The 19,880-nt window shown below is 41.1% G+C and overlaps 2 protein-coding genes across 2 annotated transcripts in view; one reads left to right on the forward strand and one right to left on the reverse strand.

Annotated features, from left to right (window-relative positions):
* The window catches only part of Rab5a (RAB5A, member RAS oncogene family), a 32,690-nt gene extending 31,461 nt beyond the window's left edge, over nucleotides 1-1,229 (forward strand). Inside the window, exon 6 of the mRNA XM_048355948.1 lies at nucleotides 972-1,229. Coding sequence (XP_048211905.1) covers nucleotides 972-1,087 — 116 coding nt within the window. The 3' untranslated portion in view covers nucleotides 1,088-1,229. The remainder of the gene's footprint in view (nucleotides 1-971) is intronic.
* Nucleotides 1,230-2,315: 1,086 nt separating this feature from the next.
* Nucleotides 2,316-19,038, reverse strand: Pp2d1 (protein phosphatase 2C like domain containing 1). The gene is made up of 3 exons (XM_048354774.1): nucleotides 18,884-19,038; nucleotides 17,174-18,282; nucleotides 2,316-3,406 (listed from the first exon to the last, which is right to left on the reverse strand). The coding sequence occupies exons 1-3, from the start codon at nucleotides 19,036-19,038 to the stop codon at nucleotides 2,598-2,600; spliced, it is 2,073 nt and encodes a 690-aa protein (XP_048210731.1). The 3' UTR covers nucleotides 2,316-2,597.
* Nucleotides 19,039-19,880: the final 842 nt, after the last annotated feature.

Genomic DNA, 19,880 nt, shown 5'->3' on the forward strand with positions numbered 1-19,880 from the left:
ATGGACTCACTATGTGTCTAGGCTGCCTTTGAACTCCTGGGCCTTATGTCAACCTCCTGCCTCCTGCTCCAAAGGGAGTAGCTAGGACTTTTGATATGCCTCACCACACCTAGCAGATTTTGCTTAATAGAAGTATGGATGGTTATGAAATTTGCTGGGCCTGTGTAGCTCAGTAGTAGAGTACAAATCTAAAATGAACTTGTTTTCATACCCAACACCACATGAAACAAAGAAATACTTATGACTATCAAAGTGCAACTTTGCTACTATTAAACTAGTTTTAAATTTTAACCATGTGCCACCATCTCATTCCTATCTCCTCCTATACACTCAGAAATTAAGCTCCTTTAGTGCAGCAACCAGTATTTTTATTTTTTTTTATTTATTTATTTTTTTGGCCAGTCCTGGGCCTTGGACTCAGGGCCTGAGCACTGTCCCTGGCTTCTTCCCGCTCAAGGCTAGCACTCCGCCACGTGAGCCACAGCGCCGCTTCTGGCCGTTTTTTCTGTATATGTGGTGCTGGGGAATCGAACCTAGGGCCTCGTGTATCCAAGGCAGGCACTCTTGCAGGCTATATCCCCAGCCCAGTATTTTTATTTTTGTTGCCAATCCTGGGGCTAGACTCAGGGCCTGAGCACTGTCCCTGGCTTCTTTTTGCTCAAGGCTAGCACTCTACCTCTTGAGCCACAGCGCCACTCCGGCTTTTTTCTGTATATGTGGTGCTGAGGAATAGAACCTAGGGCTTCATGTATACAAGACGAGCACTTTACCACTAGGCCATATTCCCAGCCCCAGCAACCAGTATTTTTAAGCACTGAATACATGCTAAGTAAACACTGGGAAAGATTGAGCACTTATTTTGTGAAACTTTAGAGATAATTTAATTGCAAAAAAAATGCTATAAATAAGCAAGGGAAAGTGATTTTAGTATGATTATTTTGATTTTGTTTATTTGGTCATTTCTCTCTCAGCTAAAAAGCTACCAAAGAATGAACCACAGAATCCAGGAGCAAATTCTGCTAGAGGAAGAGGAGTGGACCTTACCGAACCAACACAGCCAACCAGGAGTCAGTGTTGTAGTAACTAAACCTCCAGTTTGAACTAGCTGGAATTTTCTGCTTCCTAAATGTTAATAACAGTGGAATTGGAGCATTTAGCCGGCCCAGTATGACTTCCAAAAAGAAGAGACTTATGATAGATGTCAAGTTTCTAATACAGGATTATTTTAAGTGTTTTGAACTTAATTTTTAATAACGTGCATGTATCCCTCTGACTAATGTTTCAGCAATAGAAAGGGAAAATGAGGACTGTGTATAATTGTTTCATTGAAAGTTAGAGGGAATAATTTCACATCATTAGGGATAAAGACAGATGACTACTTGGACCCATCATCATTCAGTTTTTCCAGACTGGGACAGTGGTCATCTCTGAAAATGATTTGGAAATTAACGAATTGGGGCTTTTGAAACACATTATTAGAAGGACATTTTAAAAGTATGCTTAGCTACAGTATTCACATCAATGATCATTTCTTCTGTTATCTAAAGTGTACATTCCACATTTAATAAATTACCTACAAGGAAGTGGTCCCACTTTTCCAGGAAGAAAGAAGAAATACTTGTGGCATCTAAATTGTAGCCATTTGTTTGTTTTGTTTTTTTTTAAGTGGGATTTTAAAGAGTCAACTGTAATCCCATCTTGTTCTAGGAATATAAACACTGATAAATGCATTTAAATGGGTAGTGTTGCCTTCATGTGAGCTCATCAACAAAAATGAAACCAACCAGGTGTCTGTGATTTCTATTTAATCACTGCTGGCCATTACATAGGTCTTGTAAGGGAGGGAGGGGCTCTTGTTCCCTCCAGATATAATAAGAGTCAGTGCACTCACAATTATGTACATTCAAACTTGATTATTTTAAATTTGGTCTTCAACTGTACTGTAAATAGGGTACTGCATTGTAGTCTCCATATGTTTATTATTTTTCTGTAATATTTAAGAATTGCTTAAAAGTATACAAAATGTACAGTTACTAAAACAGCTAATTATTTCTTTCTCCTCCTTTGAAAAGAGGGGCTTCAGGTTGTTCCTACATGACTAGAACCATAATAAACAATGCACCTGTAATTTGTAACATAAGTATTATGATGCTAGTAACAATCTTGCAGCTTTGTTTTTCAAAGTCCATTTTATTTTGATCAGTTCAGTATATTGCACTAATTATTTTAGGTATTTTCATTATATGAAATCTACCATGTGTCAGAGATGATTTAATCTATTTAAGTGTTGAACTGCTAGCAGAACTTGTACATTTTACAGTAATTGAGAATTAGTAAGGAAAACAGTTCACCAGTGTTTAGTTTTATATTGAGGTGCTCAGGTTGGAATAAAGTGGTATAAAAAGCAGTACTGGTTTTTCTCTCTTTTTTAATACAAACAGTGCACATCTATTAATAGTATTATATAACCCCAAATCTGCGGTTATATTTTTCTTTTGCTCTTAAGTATACTCCTTTTGCACATTCTTCTGATAACTAGGAAGAATTGTCTTGTGCTATTATAGTTTTGATGCTCTGGATAATTAGAACTTCATTTCTTATGGCAGTAGTGGATGCTCACTTCCATTGAGAAATATTAACGTAACTGTGATGTTGTCTCTGGAACCAGCCTGTAAGGCAGCCTTTACAAGTTCACGGCTGACGTACTCAGCTGCACCTTCATAGAAATCTTTAGCATGTGATTCATTTCTACTTACTTGCACACTGTCTACAATGTTGGGTCTGTCAGTTTCTTCCTCTCTGAAAAGTTCATGATTAGTCATCTCTGATGGAAGTGTCCCCTCATTTTTAGGGCTAGAAGAGTGGTATTCAGCAAATTTTGAGCCAGAATTTTTGTTTCTGTTTGTATTTGTAACTGACACATGTTCTTTAGATTCCTGCTTATTCTGAAATAGTACGTGGATGGTGCTTTCTGATTTAGTCATATTTGTGTCACTGATGGGACGAAGCTGACACTGTTTGGATGGTGAAGATTTGATTTGTGTGAAAAAATGGTATGCTTCTGTATACCTCTGAAACAGTGTTATTATCAGTGAAGTGACTTCCTTTTTATCCAAAGCTTCCCAAAGACCATTAGTAGCTAACACAAGGAACTGACATAAATCATCTATGGGAACAGAAATGGTTTGAGGTGCTGGGATAAGGAACTTTTTCAGATGGAGGTTGCCATGAAATCCAAAGCCTCGTGTGGTTTTTACTTGTCCCTCTAGGAGCCCATATGGTTCATCTGGGCTGATTATTGCTCCACTCTCAAGCACTCTTGTTCTCTCATTGATGTTCTGCGTGGTATGTTCCTTGGTTACGCAAAATCCTTTGCCATTTCTGCATAAGACTGCTTGCACATTACCTGTAGATTATTTTTTAATGGAACAGTTACCAGTTGTGCCAACATATGCTGTTATGTTTACTCAATCCTGTGTTTTCAGTGCTCATCAGAAAGCAGGCCAAGTAAAAATACTTTGAATACATGGACTGAATGAATGGTTTATAGTGCAGTTAGATTTCAAACTGAGAAAGAAAACAATTTTCTCTGCGTGAAGCACTGCATTTACTATTAAAATAATGCAAACTACAGGCAATTACCTGCTTTGAACTTTTTATAACCAATATATATTCCATATAGCAGATTTTTTAAAAGTTTAGATAAAAGACTGTTTTAATAAAAGTCAGCTATTTTTTTAGAATGATAGTTTTTAAAATAGTGAAGTGAAAAGCAAATGTGACTTAGGTGATAGGTGGTAAAACTATTAGAATGCCACTGTTAATGTCCTACTAAATTCTTGTGATCTGTAATTAAGCAAAAAGTGATTCTGTGAAAAAAATGTATTATTACTAATTTATTAAATGGATTAAACCCTTTGGTCCAGAACTGAAATCTTAAATAAGTTCTGTTGTTCTGAGATGGTTTAGGGACACTTGGTTTGTGTTTTTGTTTCCTTGAGGAAGGCTGGCCTTGGTATTCCTGCTTTATTTTAGCCTCTGATATGTGGGAGTTTACAGCCTGTGCCCATACCCAGCTAAGACCTCAGGTTTTTAGAGTAAAAGAATTTTAGAAAGATGAAGTCCTTGCCTCTGGTTTGATAGAAAGGAAACCTAACTTGGTGAAGAGTAGTTGTCAGATCCAGATCTGGCTCATTGCTTCATGAGAAATACTGACATTCGTGTTACTGGACTGGGACCAAGAGATGATATACATACAAATGTGTGAAGACCTGAGAGCTATATAAATGATGGGTGTAAAAACTACATGACCTCTTTTATTTTGTAGTTCAGTTACTGATGTTTTATATTAAATTGTATTTCTGCTGATCCTACTGTGAGATAGTTCAGTGAAATAAGTCTGGACTTTTGGTGGATTGTGAAATCAGTGTTGTCCACAGAGTAGTATGGGATGGTATTTAACATGTCTACTGTTTAAGGAGAGCCTACAGTCCTCGACTGCTTTTCAAACAGCCTCTGGCTGTCGCTCAGCAAGTCACCTCCAGCTTTGTTTTTTGCTAATTGGAGATGTAGCCTCATGGACTTTTCTGCCATAGCTGATTTTGAACCACAGTTGTCCTGAATCTTAGTCTTTTGAGTAACTGGGATGGGATTGCAGGTGTGAACTAGTGGCACCCAGTTTAGAGGAAGGTTTTGTTCATGGAGAGGACTGGAAAGAAGTCAGCTGGTTTAGGAGAGGGCAGCATGGCTCTGAAGAAAGCTTCCTGTGCCAGCTGTATGGAGGAAGTGAGAACAGCTGGCCAAGTGGCGAGCTGCAGGATAAAATTTAATCTTGAGTAAAACCATTCTCAAGTTTTTAAATATAACTAGTTTGGGGCCTGTCATCTGAGCTGAGGCAGGTGGATTAAAAGTTCAAGGCCACCCTGGGTGACTCTACACTGAAATTGAAAACATTAAAGGAAGAAAGGAAGAGGAAAAGTGGAAAGTACACCTGGTAGTTCAAGATGGTGCTGAAGTAGAAGAAATGCCATAGAGAAGTGAACAGTCATGGAAGCCCGCCACTGAGTTGGGTTTTGGTTACCTTGAGTCGTCCTGTTTTGCTGTTTATCACCTTCCTGTTACTTGTCAGTGTTGCCACAAGGATTTAATAGATGGTTATTATGGGCAGTTGGGGAAGTATATTTTAATGTTTCAGGAAGGAGAAAGCCACTAAGAAGCTACTCAAACAGGAAATGACCGTTGTCTCATGTCAAATCAGTGGATAAAAGAATTGTAGAAACCCTTAGGAAGTAGAATTACAAGCTTAAGAGAGTAGATTGTAGTAAGTTGGAACTTTGGAAAGAAGAAATGAGTGTAAGTATTCATGTAAATGAGGAACTAGATTTTCAAGGCTCTAATATTGGCATGGCAGCTTTGTGTCACTCCAATTAGTATAAGAGCCTTACCTGTGGGATTAGTGTGCATTGCAACATGCGTGATCATGAAATTCATTGGAGTTGTCTATTGCTCAGCATTGTACTCTTGGTACACAACTCTTCCAGCAATTTTGGAGGAGAGATCAGGATTACAGTCCATGCCAACCTGGACAAGACATCAGCCAGACCCATCTTGAGCCAGACATGGTAGTGAGTGACTAACCCTAGCTATATGGGACGGGGGGGGGGGGGGGGGGAGGAAGGAGTATGTTAAGAGGATTGTGGTCTAGGCCTGACCTCAGGCAAAATGCTTGAGACTATCTAAAAAATTACTACAGAGAACTGTTATCTGTGAAGATATGGTTCTAAGGAGACTGCCTTTGAGGGGGGAAAAAATGCAGAATTATGTTCTGCACTGCAGTTGCTTAGTACTTTTCTCCCATAATGCCTACTAACATCCTCTAAAGACACATATAAACATTTCAAATTTCCACCCTGGACCTTCAGTGAAGCACACCCTGAGCCTTTCTTGGCTTGGGAGGATTGCCATTACTTTCCCTTTGTGTTTTGAGCATTGTTTGTTTTGAGGGAGACTTTTTTCCAAAAGAAAGCAACAGATCATACAAGGGTTTAAGCACAACTGATGATCCCTCAGGACTGAGAGAACCATAACCCTATAGCAACTAAGCTGTGGGATGCATGTGAGCAAATAAATTTTTGCTTCTGAAATTTTATATCTTTCTAACTGGTCAAAACCATGTATAATAAGCCCACGAATAAGGCAGGCTGTAAAAGCAAAAAATGACTTGGGCACATGGGTGGGTTTTTTTTTTTCTGTTGTTCATTTTTGTTGATCATGGGGCTCAAACTTAGCACCTGGGCGCTGTCCCTGAGCTCCTCAGCTCAAGCCTAGAGTTCTACCACTTTATTCCACAGCACTACTTCTGGTTTTCTGGTGGTTAATTGGAGATAAGAGTCTTAGAGACTTTCCTGCCCTGGCTGGCTTTGAACCATGATCTTCTTATCTCAGCCTCCTGAGTAGCTAGGATTACAGGTGTGAGCCACAGGCACATGGTTTAAGTAGTAAAGTACCTCCCCAGTAAGCACAGGTTCAGACTCTACTACCTTCTCCCCAAAGTGGAAAAGTCATTAAAACAAAAACAAAAAAAAAAGCAGGGTTAGCCAGTTGGTTCATGCCTATAATCCTAGCCGCTCAGGAGGCTGAGACCTGAGGATCAGTTTGAAGCCAGCCCGGGCAGAAAGGTCCCTATGAGACTCTTATCTCCAGTTAACCCCTCAGAAACTGAAGTGGTGCTGTGGCTCAGGTGGTAGAGCACTAGCAAAAGGAATGACTGATGAATCCAAGATTATGTCCAACATGAAAAACAGTTTGTTTCTGAGACCAGGTCATGGAGCTGAATAAATGAGCATGAATTTCCACAGCATTGTGAAACAGGAGAAGAAACCTACCATTTGTCCAGGCTGGGGAAGACTGAATGAAATGATTGTCCCCCAGAATGCCAGGACCCAAACAGACTGTGTCACCACTGAAACAAGCAAAAATAAGCACATGCCTGCAACCACTAGGCTGCAACAAACTTGTAGCTGATGCTAAACAGAGATGGGACAAAGAACTAGATCAACATAGATTGCCCAACCACCACCCTCCATTTTGTCATGCTTGCATATGGAGCTCACACTGAGGGTGTGTGAGGCAGAGCCTAAAACAGACACTGCTCGCTAGGTGATGCAGCCCCGACTTCCCAAAATTCAAGTACACAGGGAATTTCTTCAGAACAAAGTACATACAAGAAAATGATTACATTGATACTTTCATGTATGTTGAGACAGAGCAAGCAGCAGTCACGTGAGACTAAGGAGACTTAACCTAGGATGGAACAGCAGAACAGCAGAGAGAAAAGGACTTCCTGGTTGTGCGTACATGCACGTGTGTGTGTGTGTGTGTGTGTGTGTGTTCCACAACAATGGAAAGAACTACTTAGAATTAGAAGGCTCATTGCTCAGGTTGCACACAGGCTGGGAACAAGCCCTGTTTCTACCAGCCAGCCAGACTGGAAAAACACAATTCCTGGGCCATTGGATAGCACAGTTAGGAAAGTCTTGCACAGTGGTGGGGAGTGCTGTGGACCTGCTGGAAATTTACAAAAGCAAAGTCAAAAGGGTTGATTATCTCTAGAACAAAGATGAACAAAATGTATCCAAGCGCATATATTCATGGAATTTTGAAAGCATTTTTCTCCTCAAGAAAAAAACGGGCATGGAGCTTGTGCAGTTACACTTATTAGAGATTGGAAACGAACATCCAGAATCCGCCATGTAGGATCTAAACCCAATATGAAGTGTCCTTATAAAAAAGAAACAATAGAAGAATGTAGGAGGATTGTCAAAAGCCAGGGGAGGGTGAAGGCAAATACCGGAATTACACAGCCACAGGCCAGAAAAGGCCTCAAGTCCCCAATTGAGCTGGAAGATGCCAGGAGTCTCCTGTAGAGAATCCAAAGGAAATAAAGCTGCAGAGCTGGGAGATAGCTTGGAGGCAGAATCCTTTGTCTGGCATGCATGTAGCCCTGGTTTTTAACACCACCACCACAAACAGAAGAGGAACAGAGGAACAGGAGACAGAAAAGGGAAAGGGCAGGAGGAAAAGGGGCGGAAGGGAAGAGCTTGCCAACATCTTGATTTCAGATTTAAAGTCTCTAAAATTTGAAACTAAGTTCTTACTGTTTTAAGCCACTAAATTGTGGTAAATTTTAAAGCAGCCCAAGGAAACTACTACACCAGGCTTCTAAATAAGCATGAAAACACTACGCGAGTGCACAGTCAACTAACTGAAACCAACCTCAAAGTGACTCAGATATGAGAGTTAGCAGGCAAGAACATGCAAAGTAGTTGCAACTTCATTCCATGTGTTCAAAACGTTAAATTGAGAAATGGAGATTCAAAACAACCAATTCTAGAGATAAAAACTACAGTGCCTCAAGTGAAAAACATGCGTGTGATCCCTGCAAGATTATCTCTATAGAAGAAAACATTGAGCTGAGAATGTGGCTTAGTGGTAGAGTGCTTGCTTGTCTAATATGCACCCTGGGTTCGATTCCTCAGTACCACATAAACAGAAAAAGCTGGAAGTAGCCCTTCGGCTCAAGTGGTAAAGTGCTAGCCTTGATCAAAAGCAGTTAAGGGACTTTGCCCAGGCCCTAAGATGAAGCCCCAGAACTTGAGACAGGCTCTGGTTCAGCAGCCCAGGTTGGCATTGACCTTGTAACTCTCCAGTGTAGAGTTCTTTAGTGGTACCATTAAATTCCATTCCTAATCACATTGAGTCCCTTCTCCCCCATCCAATATCAGCATAAGTTGTTTGTGGTCTTACATCTCTTCTAATTCTCTTAAAAATTCATTCCCTTCCATTTTCATCTTTCAATTGACCTTCTATTGTTTGTTGCACTTTTTTAATACCTCTTGGTCATTTGCATGGTTTATTGTTCCATTTGATTTATTTATTTGTGCACACATCCATGCAAGCTGGTTCTGGGGCTTGAACTCTGGGCTGGGGCACTGTCCCTGAGCTTTTGTGCTCAAGGCTAGCACTTTACCACTTGAGTCACAGTTTCACTCCCATTCTCTGCTGGTTAATTGGAGAGAAGAGTCTCAACGAACATTCCTGCCTGGGCTGACTTTGGACCATGGTCTTCAGATCCCAGCCTCCTGAGTAGAATTAGGTGCAAGCCACTGGCAGCCAGCCCCATTTATTTTTTCATTTGTCTTTTTTTTTTAACATAGTACTGGGATTTGAACTCAGGGACTCATGCTCACTTGGCTTGCTTTCTCATCTGGTGCTCCACTGCTTTTGTCTTCAGCCTATCTTTGTGCTTTATTTTGGAGAAGGACTCTAGTGAACTTCTCTGATTAGCTTTGAACCAAAATCCTCCATAGACATATATGTATGTCTTAAACACAAACACACACCCTCGCAAGTGCACACATGTGCACAGGCTTATCATTGTTTAAACTATTTTTAAAATTCCCCAGGAGAAAGCTCCATTCTAAGGGCTTGTCATTGTTTGACCTGATGCAGCTCTTTTACTCTGTGCACACAATTCCATTCCCAAAGGATTTGTCAAAAACAAACAGCAGCAATAATTTGAGTTTACAGCAGCCTGAGGCAGGGAAAGCATTTGGGTCTAACAAGTAGTAGACTGGAATAATGACAACCTGGCTGAGTGAGGTATCAACAGAATCTGGTGACTCACCTGTGGCTCTGTACACACAGGAAGTAAAAGCTGATACAAGACTGAAAATACAGTCTCCAGTAGGGTGTTGGTGACTCATGCCTGTAATCTTAGCTATTAGGAGGCTGAGATCTAAGAACTGTGGTTCAAAGCAAAATCAGGCAGGAAAGTCTGTGAAACTCTTATTTCCAGTTAATTACACACACACACACACACACACACACACACACACACACACACACACAGAAGATAAAGCTCAGGGACAGTGCCCAGGCCCTGAATTCAAACTCCAATACCCAGCCCCTCCCCCAAAAAGAAGGGAAGGAGGGGCTGGGAATGTGGCTTAGCAGTAGAGTGCTTGCCTAGCATGCACGAAGCCCTGGATTCGATTCCTCAGTATCACATAAACAGAAAAAGCCAGAAGTGGCACTGTGAGCAGAAAGAAGCCAGGGACAGTGCTCAGGCCCTAAGCTAAAGCCCAGGACTGGCACAAAAACAAAGCAAACAAAAAGAAGGGAAGGAGGGAAAGAGAAGAAAAGAAAAGAAAGGGAAAGAAAAGAAACAGACATAGTAACCAAAATAAGGAAAATTGCATGATACCAAATCAGTATACAAAAGTCAGTATTTCTGGCCTCAGACCACTAAGCTTCCGGAGCTCTGATTCCTGAATGGCTAGGATTACAAGCTTGAGCCACTCCACTTGATTACTTTCCACTCCTCCCTCCCTCCCTTAACTAACTAACTTCCTTCTCTCCTTCCCTCCTGCCCTCCCTCTCTTCTCTTCAGATATTCTGGCCAATTCTCTTTCAGTCAATTCTAATTCCAGCCCAGGCTGACCTGGAACATAGGATCCAAAAGCCTCAACTTCCTGAATGCTGAATTTAGAGTCATAGACCACCAGATCTAGTTTTAAGTGAGTGAAAGAAAGCCATTTAAAGTACTTTCTTTCAGTAGCATTTCTGTAGCATAAGTCATTACCTCAACTTCCCCCCCCCCTTTTTTTAATTCTTTTTTTTCATAAGGTGTTTTATTAGTGGGGCCATAGTTCCCACGGGAGAGGGAGCTACATGGCGTCTGCACCTTATCCAGGTGGCCGCTTCTCTCTTTTTTAAATTAAATGTTATTGACAAGGTGATGTACAGAGGGGGTACAGTTACAAGGTAGTGAGTACATTTCTTGTCTTCAGATAAGCATATATACAATATCCCGTGTACCAAAATCATATACAGTGACCACGGGGGTACGCCAAAGGAAATTCACGTAGTACATTAAACATAACGACAACAATAAAATCCTCCTGTTTCCATCTCTTGGAGTTCATTTTGCTCAGCCTCATCTTATATAATCATATGTATGTAGCTGTTGAGCTATTGTGCTCCTGGCAGGTCTATCCTAGACCTTTTTATGTTTATTTAGTAATTGTTTGGTTTTAGAGACATGATGTAAAGTCACTGACCCAAACATGTGGAAGTACTATTTGAAAAGAAGTTTGTCAATTTGCAGACACGATCTCTACTGTTCTCTCCCCCTCCCCCCCCCACAACCACCACATATCAGGGAGACCATGCATCTTTGTTCTCTGTGTTCTAGGCTCGTCTCACTCAACATTATGTGTTCAAGATCTGACATTTCCCCGCGAATGCCATTATTTTATCATTTCTAATTGTTATGTAGTATTCCAGTGTGTACAGGTACCACATTTTTTGGATCCATTCATCTGTAGTGGGGCATCTGGGTTGTTCCCACATTTTGGCTATTGTGAATTGTGCAGCGATAACCATGGATGTGCAGGTGTCTTTGTGGTGTCCTGGATCCTGTTGTTCAGGGTAGATGCCTAGGAGTGGTATGGCTGGATCATAGGGTATGTCTATGATGAGCTTTTTGAGGAACCTCCATACTGTTCTCCAGACGACTTCCCCTTTTGAAAAGTTCCTGCCTCAGTCTCTGAAGTGCTAGGTTGTCAAGCATGTGCTGCCCTAGCCAATGGAAGTCAGTATGTCTTTAAGCAATTTCGCATACTATGATTCCCATGAAGATCACTGAGTTCCTTGAAACTAAAGCCCGAGAATTCTTGTCAGAAGGCCTTATTTAAACTCCTGATGCTTAAGCCATGGTAGTATCAGCATGTAATTCTCTTCTGTAGGCTTTTTTTAAAAAAAATCTTCACTTGTTTGATAGCCATGCACCAGTTGCTCACAGCTGTAACCCTAGCTATTCAGGAGGCTGGGATCTGAGGATCACAGTTTGAAACCAACCTGGGTAAGAATGTCTATGAGATTCTTATTTTCAATTAACTGCCAAACAGCTGGAATTGGAGCTGTGTCTGTAGTGATATGAGTGCTAGTCTTGAACAAGAAAAGCTCAGGGACAGATCTCAGGCCCTGAGTTCAAGCCTCAGGACTGCCCTTTTACCATTCTCCCTCCCCCTAATTGTTTTTTCTACTTGCATTATGGACATGCTGATGAACATTTGACTAAGATTTTGGGTTTTAACTTTTTTTGAGCTATTTTCTTTAGCATCCCTTTGAAGCAGATGCATGTATCTGCTTCCATTTTTTACTTTATTTAATTTTTTTATTTTTGTCAGTCATGGGGCTTGAACTCTGAGTCTGGATACTGACCCTGAACTTTCCAGCTCAAGGCTACTGCTCTACCCTTTGAGGTGTGGTACCACTTCTGGTTTTTGGTGGTTAAGTGAAGATAAGAGCCTCACAGACTTTCCTGCCTGGGCTGGCTTTGAACTACAATCCTCAGGTTTCAGCCTCCTGAGTACGATTACAGGCATGAGCCACCGGCGCCCAGCACTTCTGCTTCTAATTTTTGGCACCCCATTTCTCTAGATAGATCTTATTCACCCAAAAATCATCATACTCAGCAATAGTACAGATTTGTGAGATATGCCAATATCTAAGATGAAAAGGAGTTAGTGGTCTTTTGTATTTTTCTGTCTGGTAGTTGATTCTGACAGATCTAAAAAATAGTCTTGCAAGTAAAGCAAAAGCACAGCATTATTGTATGAGGTCTCCCCGCCCTGCCCAACTCAAAGAACATTTTCTACTAGTGTTTACATTTCCAAAACTCAGAGGTCAGTTCCCCAATTGGCCAGAAATGTGAAAAGCAGGTCTACCAGGAAGCTATTTTGGAACTTCAGTGCTGAGACTGAGAAATGACAAAGGCTGTGAGAAAAGCGGCCTTGCACTTGGCTTCTTGCTTAACCTTAAGGGCTCAATGTGGCCTTTGTAACTATGTGACCCTTGCAACGCCAGCTCTGCCACAAAGTTCCATTCCAAGACAAGCCTTAAACCCACTGTGGGGATTTAGGAGAGTGAGTGCTCTAGTGTGGAAGGCTAGTCTCAATGAAAAAAAGACATTCTGTCCCCCTTCTTATCTCCGTGGGTGATGGTAGGATACTATCTTGAGAAAAGGCCTATTGTTTGAGACTATTGCTCTGCTTAAAGAAAGCAGAGGCTCAGTGCTGGTAGCTCCTGTCTGTAATCCTAGCGACCTGGGAGGCTAGATCTGAGAATGAAGGTTCTATGCCAGCTAGGATAGGAATGTCTGTGAAACTCTCATCTCCAATAAACCACCAAAAAGCCAGATGTGGAGCTGTGGCCCAAGGGGTAATGTGCCAGCCTTATGCACAAAGCTCTGAGTTCAAGCCCCAGAAAACAAACACTACTCAGGGAGTCTTAGGACAAGCTCCCACAGTGCCTGGACAGGAGAGGGTCCTGAGTGGTGGTTGTGGAAAGGGAACAGGTTGGATGTGGTCTCAGAGAGAAGTTTAAGCAGCAGGGAGCTCCAGCAGGAAAGACTGTCCCGCTGGCAGCCCTAGCCTTCCACAGCCAGAAGGAAGTCCCTTTCCCCGAGGGTCACAGAGGAAATGAAGGCCATGCTGCACAGGCTCTGCCTCCTAGCTGAGTGTCGGGTAGGAGGTGAGTAAGAGGCCCTGGGCACAGACTCTGCATCATGATAACCACGGTAGAACATCACACCTTCAGTCCCACACACAGCAACCACGTATTTATTCACATAGTGTACATGGAATATTATGACTGTACTTGTTCATCCTTCCATTTTCCATTTCTGTGCCACCCTTGTATTGCCCCCGCCAAAAGACAAAATATTAAAACAACAACCAAACAGCACATAGCCAGTTCAGGAAATAGGAGAGGGTGCAGGTGTATTTTGAGATTACTTGTGAACTGCTAATCTTGCTACTTGTCTTCTTTTTAGCCAGTTCTGGGGCTTGAACTTGGGGTCTAGGCACTGTTCCTGAGCTGCTTTTTGCTCAAGGCTAGCACTTTACCACTTGAGCCACAGCGCCACTTCTGGCTTTTTCAGTTTATGTGGTGCTAAGGAATCAAACCTAGGGCTTCATGCCTAAGCCACATTCCCAGCCTGTTAATCTTATTTCAAAGTCGCTTTATGTAAATACATTCTACCCTACTCAAACTAGCCAATCACCAGCAGATTGTGAACCTGACTGAGCTCAACCAAGCCAAGCAGAGGGGCGAAGCTGCTGTTTTAATAATAAATAGGGAGGCAGCTTGCCTGCTGTGGGTGCTTGCTTGCCAGATTTTTGGCTGATGGCATACCTTTCTGCAGATGTAATTTTGCCTTGCTGCAATAATGAAAAACAAACAACAAAAAATCATAAAGCATGAGTGTAAAACAGGACTTGGTGGGGGGAGGCAGCTATAGTAGGGAAGGACAAAAGTAGAGGATGAAAAAGTGAACATTACTGAAGTACCTCATATGTATGCACAAAAATAGCATAATGAAATCATTTTAAATTCTTTAAAAATGGGGAAAGATAAAGACAATAAGAAGGGGTGAATTTAATGAAAATGCATTATAGTCATAAATGGAGAGAACACATTAGTGTAAAATGAATATGCACTCATTAAAAAGAGAGAAAAATGAATTGAAAGGACACAGATAGCTAGGTGTTGGTGACTCACGTCTGTCATCCTAGCTACTCAGGAGGCTGAGATCTGAGAACTGCAGTTCAAAGCCAGCCCAGGCAGAAATGTCTGGAATACTCTTATTTATAATTAACTACGGGGGAAAAAAAAGTGGAAATGGACATGTGGTTCAAGTGGTAGAGTGCTTGCCTTGAGAGAATAAAAACTAAAATTTAAAAAGCTCAGGGACAGGTCTGGGGATATGGCTTAGTGGCAAGAGTGCCTGCCTCATATACATGAGGCCCTGGGTTCGATTCCCCAGCACCACATATACAGAAAATGGCCAGAAGTGGCGCTGTGGCTCAAGTGGCAGAGTGCTAGCCTTGAGCAAAAAGAAGCCAGGGACAGTGCTCAGGCCCTGAGTCCAAGCCCCAGGACTGGCCAAAAAAAAAAAAAAAAGCTCAGGGACAGCACCCTGGCCTTGAATTCAAGCACCAGCACCAGCATGAGAGAGAATAAATTTACCAATCAACTTCGTAAGAAAGAAAATACTTGTACATAAAACTGAAGCATTAACTGTTATTCTCTCTGAGATGAACGTGATGCCACATGCCACTAAGCTTGAGGATTATCTGATATCGACACTTTCTTTAGCTGGGTGTGGCGTTGCATGCCTGTTATTTAGATAACTCGGGAGGTGGAGGCTAGAGCATCCTGAGTTTGAAGCTAGTCTGCTGCCAAGTAAATCTTCATTTTGTTCCAATCCAGGAATATGTAGTCTATTTGCTTTCTGTCTTTGTTAACAACTATATAACTTTCTAATTAGGAAAATGTTAATGTTTTGTTACATTTATTTTGTTTTTACTTTTGTAGCTCTAACCACAATCATTTAATAGTCTCAATTACTTGTGCTAGAGTGTGCAGGCCTAATAAATACCAGATTCCAAAGTCTGGAAGCCTGAAAGATACACTGAGCCTCTACAGTTAACATACATTCACAACTCAATGGCTCAAAGTTCAAGTAATCTTATAAACCAATCCAATTCTATTCCCTGGAGCCAGTAACGGTATCACTTGTTAGACTTGTCTAATAAATCACTTAGTCAAGTTTAATCTCTTTTTGCATGACATTATTGTGACACCTCATGTGTTCTGTTTCCCCTTAAGAGAAATTCATGAATATGACATTGTCATATCTGTACAATCAGGGTTATAATTGCAATCTTTGTTTTTCATGTAAAGAAAATGGCAGACAACATTTTTGTAGAAATGCATAGACTGAAGCAGTGTGTACATTATGCAATGCTTCTCAGATCTAAAACCTTGTTGAAAACCTTTGATTCTCACACAGATTTTCTGCACTTTCAAAAAAATGTTTATTATGCTGAAAAAAATAATCATAGTGCTGGGTGCTGGTGTTTCGCACCTGTAATCCTAGCTACTCAGAAGATTTGAGTCTGAGGATGATGGTTTGAAGCCAGTCTGGGAAGGCAGTCCCATAAGACTCTTATCCTTAATTACTCAAAGAAATCCAGAAATGGAGCTGTGGCTCAAGAGATAGAACACTAGCTTTGAGCAAAGGAAGCTCAAGGACAGTATCCAGGCCCTGAGTTCAAGCCCCCAGACTGGCACAAAATAATCATAAAAATCATAAGAAGCTAGGTACCAGTGGCTCATGCCTGTAATCCTAACTACTCAGTAGGCTGAGATCTGAGGATCAGGGTTTGAAGCAAACCCAGACTCAAAAGTTTGTGAGAGTTTTATCTTGTTAACCATAAAAACTCCAGAAATAGAGCTGTTAAATAGAGCAACAAAGTCTGGGACATGGCCCTAAGTTCAAGCCCCAGGACCAGTAAAAATACATACATATTTACATAAATACATACCCACATAGCAAATCATGAACAGAGGACTTCACAATGGGAATATGGATAGTGTCACATTGCTTTAAATCTGTGCATCCTTGAGAAACAATTCATTTCAGCCTGCAATCTGAATTGGTGTTTGTCATTTTTCAATCAATGATTTCAAGTTGTTGGTATTAATTTACTAAGTAAGCTGTATGCTTTTCTACTCAGGAGGCTGAGATATGAGAATTACAGTTCAAAGCTAGCCAGGGCAGGAAAGTCCATGAGACTCTTACCTCCAGTTAACCACCAGAAAAACTGGAAGTGGTGCTGTAGCTCAAGTAGTAGAGCACTAGCCTTGAGCTGAAGTGCTCAGGGAAAGTGCCCAGGGCTAGAGTTCGAGCCCCATGACCAATAATAATAATAATAATAATAGGACTGGGAATATGGCCTAGTGGTAGAGTGCTTGCCTTGTATACATGAAACCCTGGGTTTGATTCCTCAGCATCACATATATAGAAAAAGCCAGAAGGGGCACTGTGGCTCAAGTGGCAGAGTGCTAGCCTTGAGCAAAAAGAAGCCAGGGACAATTGCTCAGGCCCTGCGTTCAAGCACCAGGACTGGCAAACAAACAAATAATAATAATAATAATTTACTAAGTAAAAGCCCATTAAATAATTCTGGAAGTGTGAGAGGTTATGCTGTTAGGGATCAAAAGTATCAAGGTATTGTTACCTGGTGCTATTCAATGTACATACCAATATTTGCGACGTGTAATACTCCAGAAATTATGTTAGGTGTCACTGGGGGAAGAATGCTGCTTGCCTCAGGGCTCTTGGATCTTTTCCTGCTCTTACTAGCAGGGCTATTTTTAATGGTGCCTTCCAAAAGACAAATCAGTGCAGAGCAGCCACTCCATCGAACATGGGAGACTTCATTTCTTCCAAGACGTAAAAGTCTATCCATTCTCCAAAAGGCTTTTGCAAAAGCCTTATGAATGTTTTCATATGCATGCTTTTCTGTTCTTCTCATGCTGTGTGAGGAAGAGAAACGTTCTTCAAGTGTTATGTATTCTTCTCTGAACACAGTGTGAAAGGAATGGATAAACTTTTGCTGTTCTAGGCTCATCTGATAGGAAGCATCGATTTTGGAAAGCTGATGGAGAATTAAAATTGGAAGTTCCTTTGAGGCTAAGTCAGCTGAGTAGACCCCATGATGACCATCAAACAAACCAAAAAAACACACGTTGGGTTTATTGCCAAAATCATTCACTATTGTGAACTTGTCATTCATGTCTGATCTCCATGAAGAATTTCTATCTTCGCAGGTGGCTACCCCTTTAATTAATAGATGGCTGTTTTTTTGAGAGTATACAGAACTCTTTCCAACATCATCACACATCTTAAAGTGTCCTGATACTTTTTTATTAAATAGCAGCTCAGTAGCATTATTTATGGACTGTAGGAGTTGTTCCGTGAGCATAAACGATGAGAAGAGCTTAGAAATTATAAACTGTCTTTTAAGAGCAACAATTACGGGTTGTGGTTTTGTTTTATCCATCCATTGGAAACCCAATGTAGCCAAAGCTTCATGTTGTTTCTTATGGAGAAAAATTTCATCTATATCTATTTCCTCCTTGCATACCGAGCAAGGTAATAGGAGTAACTGAGGTAGGACAAGCTCTTCTTTGGAGGTTTTGCTGTCTTTAGGGATTTGGGGTCTTTTGCGACGACGTTTCTTTTTCCTTTTCTTTTTCTTTTCTGAAAGTTCCTTTATTTTTGTGAGTAGAGGAAGAATAGCCTCCTCAGATGACTCAGAAGGACTTTTTTTACCCCATTCTCTAAATTTGCAAAACACTCTGCAAACAAGATGGAAGGTATTTGTAGATCAGGAATGATACAATATAAATCAGGCCCTTATTATTTCAATTTTCTTTGGCTCCTGATAATTTCATATGGGCCTAGAGTGAATATTCTGATTTTGATTTAAAAACAAAAACAAGACTTCCCAGGTGCTGGTAGCTCATGTCTATAATCCTAACTACTTAAAAGGCTGAGATCTGAGGATCTAGGGTTGAAACCAGCACAGCAGAAAACTCCTTGAGACTTTTATCTGCAATTTACTGCCAAAATGCTGGAAATAGAGTTATGGCTCAAGTGCAAGAGCACTAGCCTTGAGCAGAAAAAGTCAAGCGAGGACATGAAGCTCCGAGTTCAATCTCTAGTACTGGCACACAAACACACACCACACACACAAAATATTAAAAATAAGTAAATAGATATACAGCCTAAGAGGACAGAGAGGGTAAAATTCCTCCTTTGGAACACGTATAGAACACGTTTCATCTACATAGTTTAATGAGAAGACAAGATTGCTTATGATGACAAAGAAAGGGGGGAAGAAAAGATACTGTAGATATAATTGTTCTTTGACCAATTTTGTTATGCAACAAATGAAAAAGAGAATACCTTATAGCACCATTTCCGTCTTCCTCAAATTCTTGTTCCTCCTCTGGGACCTCATCTACAGGAGTATTTGTGATGATGGTTGGCAATATAGGAGATGGCTCCAAGGACACAGACTTCGAAGGTGCTGGAGAGAGTAGGTGCTTGCTTGGCTTCATGGTGGAGCTTCCTGTATGGAATGTTTTCTACCTCACTTGGAACTTGCATCACAACTCACTTTATGATTCCAAAGGACTGGAAAGCCACAGTCCTAAGTTGTAATTTCATTAGTATTGTTGTTATTATTATTTAGTCATTGGATAAAAGAGGTTTAATCCTATAAGTCAGAGTACAATGCGTTCACCATACTATCTAACGCCTTATTGCAGGCAAAAATATAAGAGGAATGATGTCAAGTTAACTTGTTTTTTCCAGAAAGCTGTGAAAGTTCAGAAGTAATTGTTTGGTTTCGTTTTGTTTTTGCCAGTCCTAGGGCTTAGACTCAGGGCCTGATCACTGTCCCTGACTTCTTTTTGCTCAAGGCTAGCACTCTGCCACTTGAGCCACAGCGCCACTTCTGGCTTTTTCTGTGTATGTGGTGCTGAGGAATTCAACCCAGGACTTTGCACATGCTAGGCAAGCACTCTACCGCTAAGCCACCGAGCTAGCCACCATCTTTTTTTTTTTTTTTTTTTGCCAGTCCTGGGCCTTGGACTCAGGGCCTGAGCACTGTCCCTGGCTTCTTTTTGCTCAAGGCTAGCACTCTGCCACTTGAGCCACAGCATCACTTCTGGCCATTTTCTGTATATGTGGTGCTGGGGAATCGAACCCAGGGCTTCATGTATATGAGTCAAGCACTCTTGCTACTAGGCCATATTCCCAGCCTGCCACCACCTTTTTAAATTTAAAATAATTGTTATTGTAAAAGTGATGTACAGGGCTGGGAATATGGCCTAGTGGTAAAGTGTTCATCTTGTATACATGAAGCCCTGGCTTTGATTCCTCAGCACCATATATATAG

Source organism: Perognathus longimembris, chromosome 10 (genome assembly GCF_023159225.1).
Source record: "Perognathus longimembris pacificus isolate PPM17 chromosome 10, ASM2315922v1, whole genome shotgun sequence".
Taxonomy (NCBI): domain Eukaryota; kingdom Metazoa; phylum Chordata; class Mammalia; order Rodentia; family Heteromyidae; genus Perognathus; species Perognathus longimembris.

Coding starts and splice junctions, on each gene's coding strand:
- Pp2d1 (XM_048354774.1), bottom strand. CDS start 19,038: ATGAAGCCAAGCAAGCACCTACTCTCTCCAGCACCTTCGAAGTCTGTG. Junction 18,283..18,883: donor GACGGAAATGGTGCTATAAG/GTATTCTCTTTT, acceptor TACCTTCCATCT/TGTTTGCAGAGTGTTTTGCA. Junction 3,407..17,173: donor ATTACACGTCGCAAATATTG/GTATGTACATTG, acceptor AATAATCTACAG/GTAATGTGCAAGCAGTCTTA.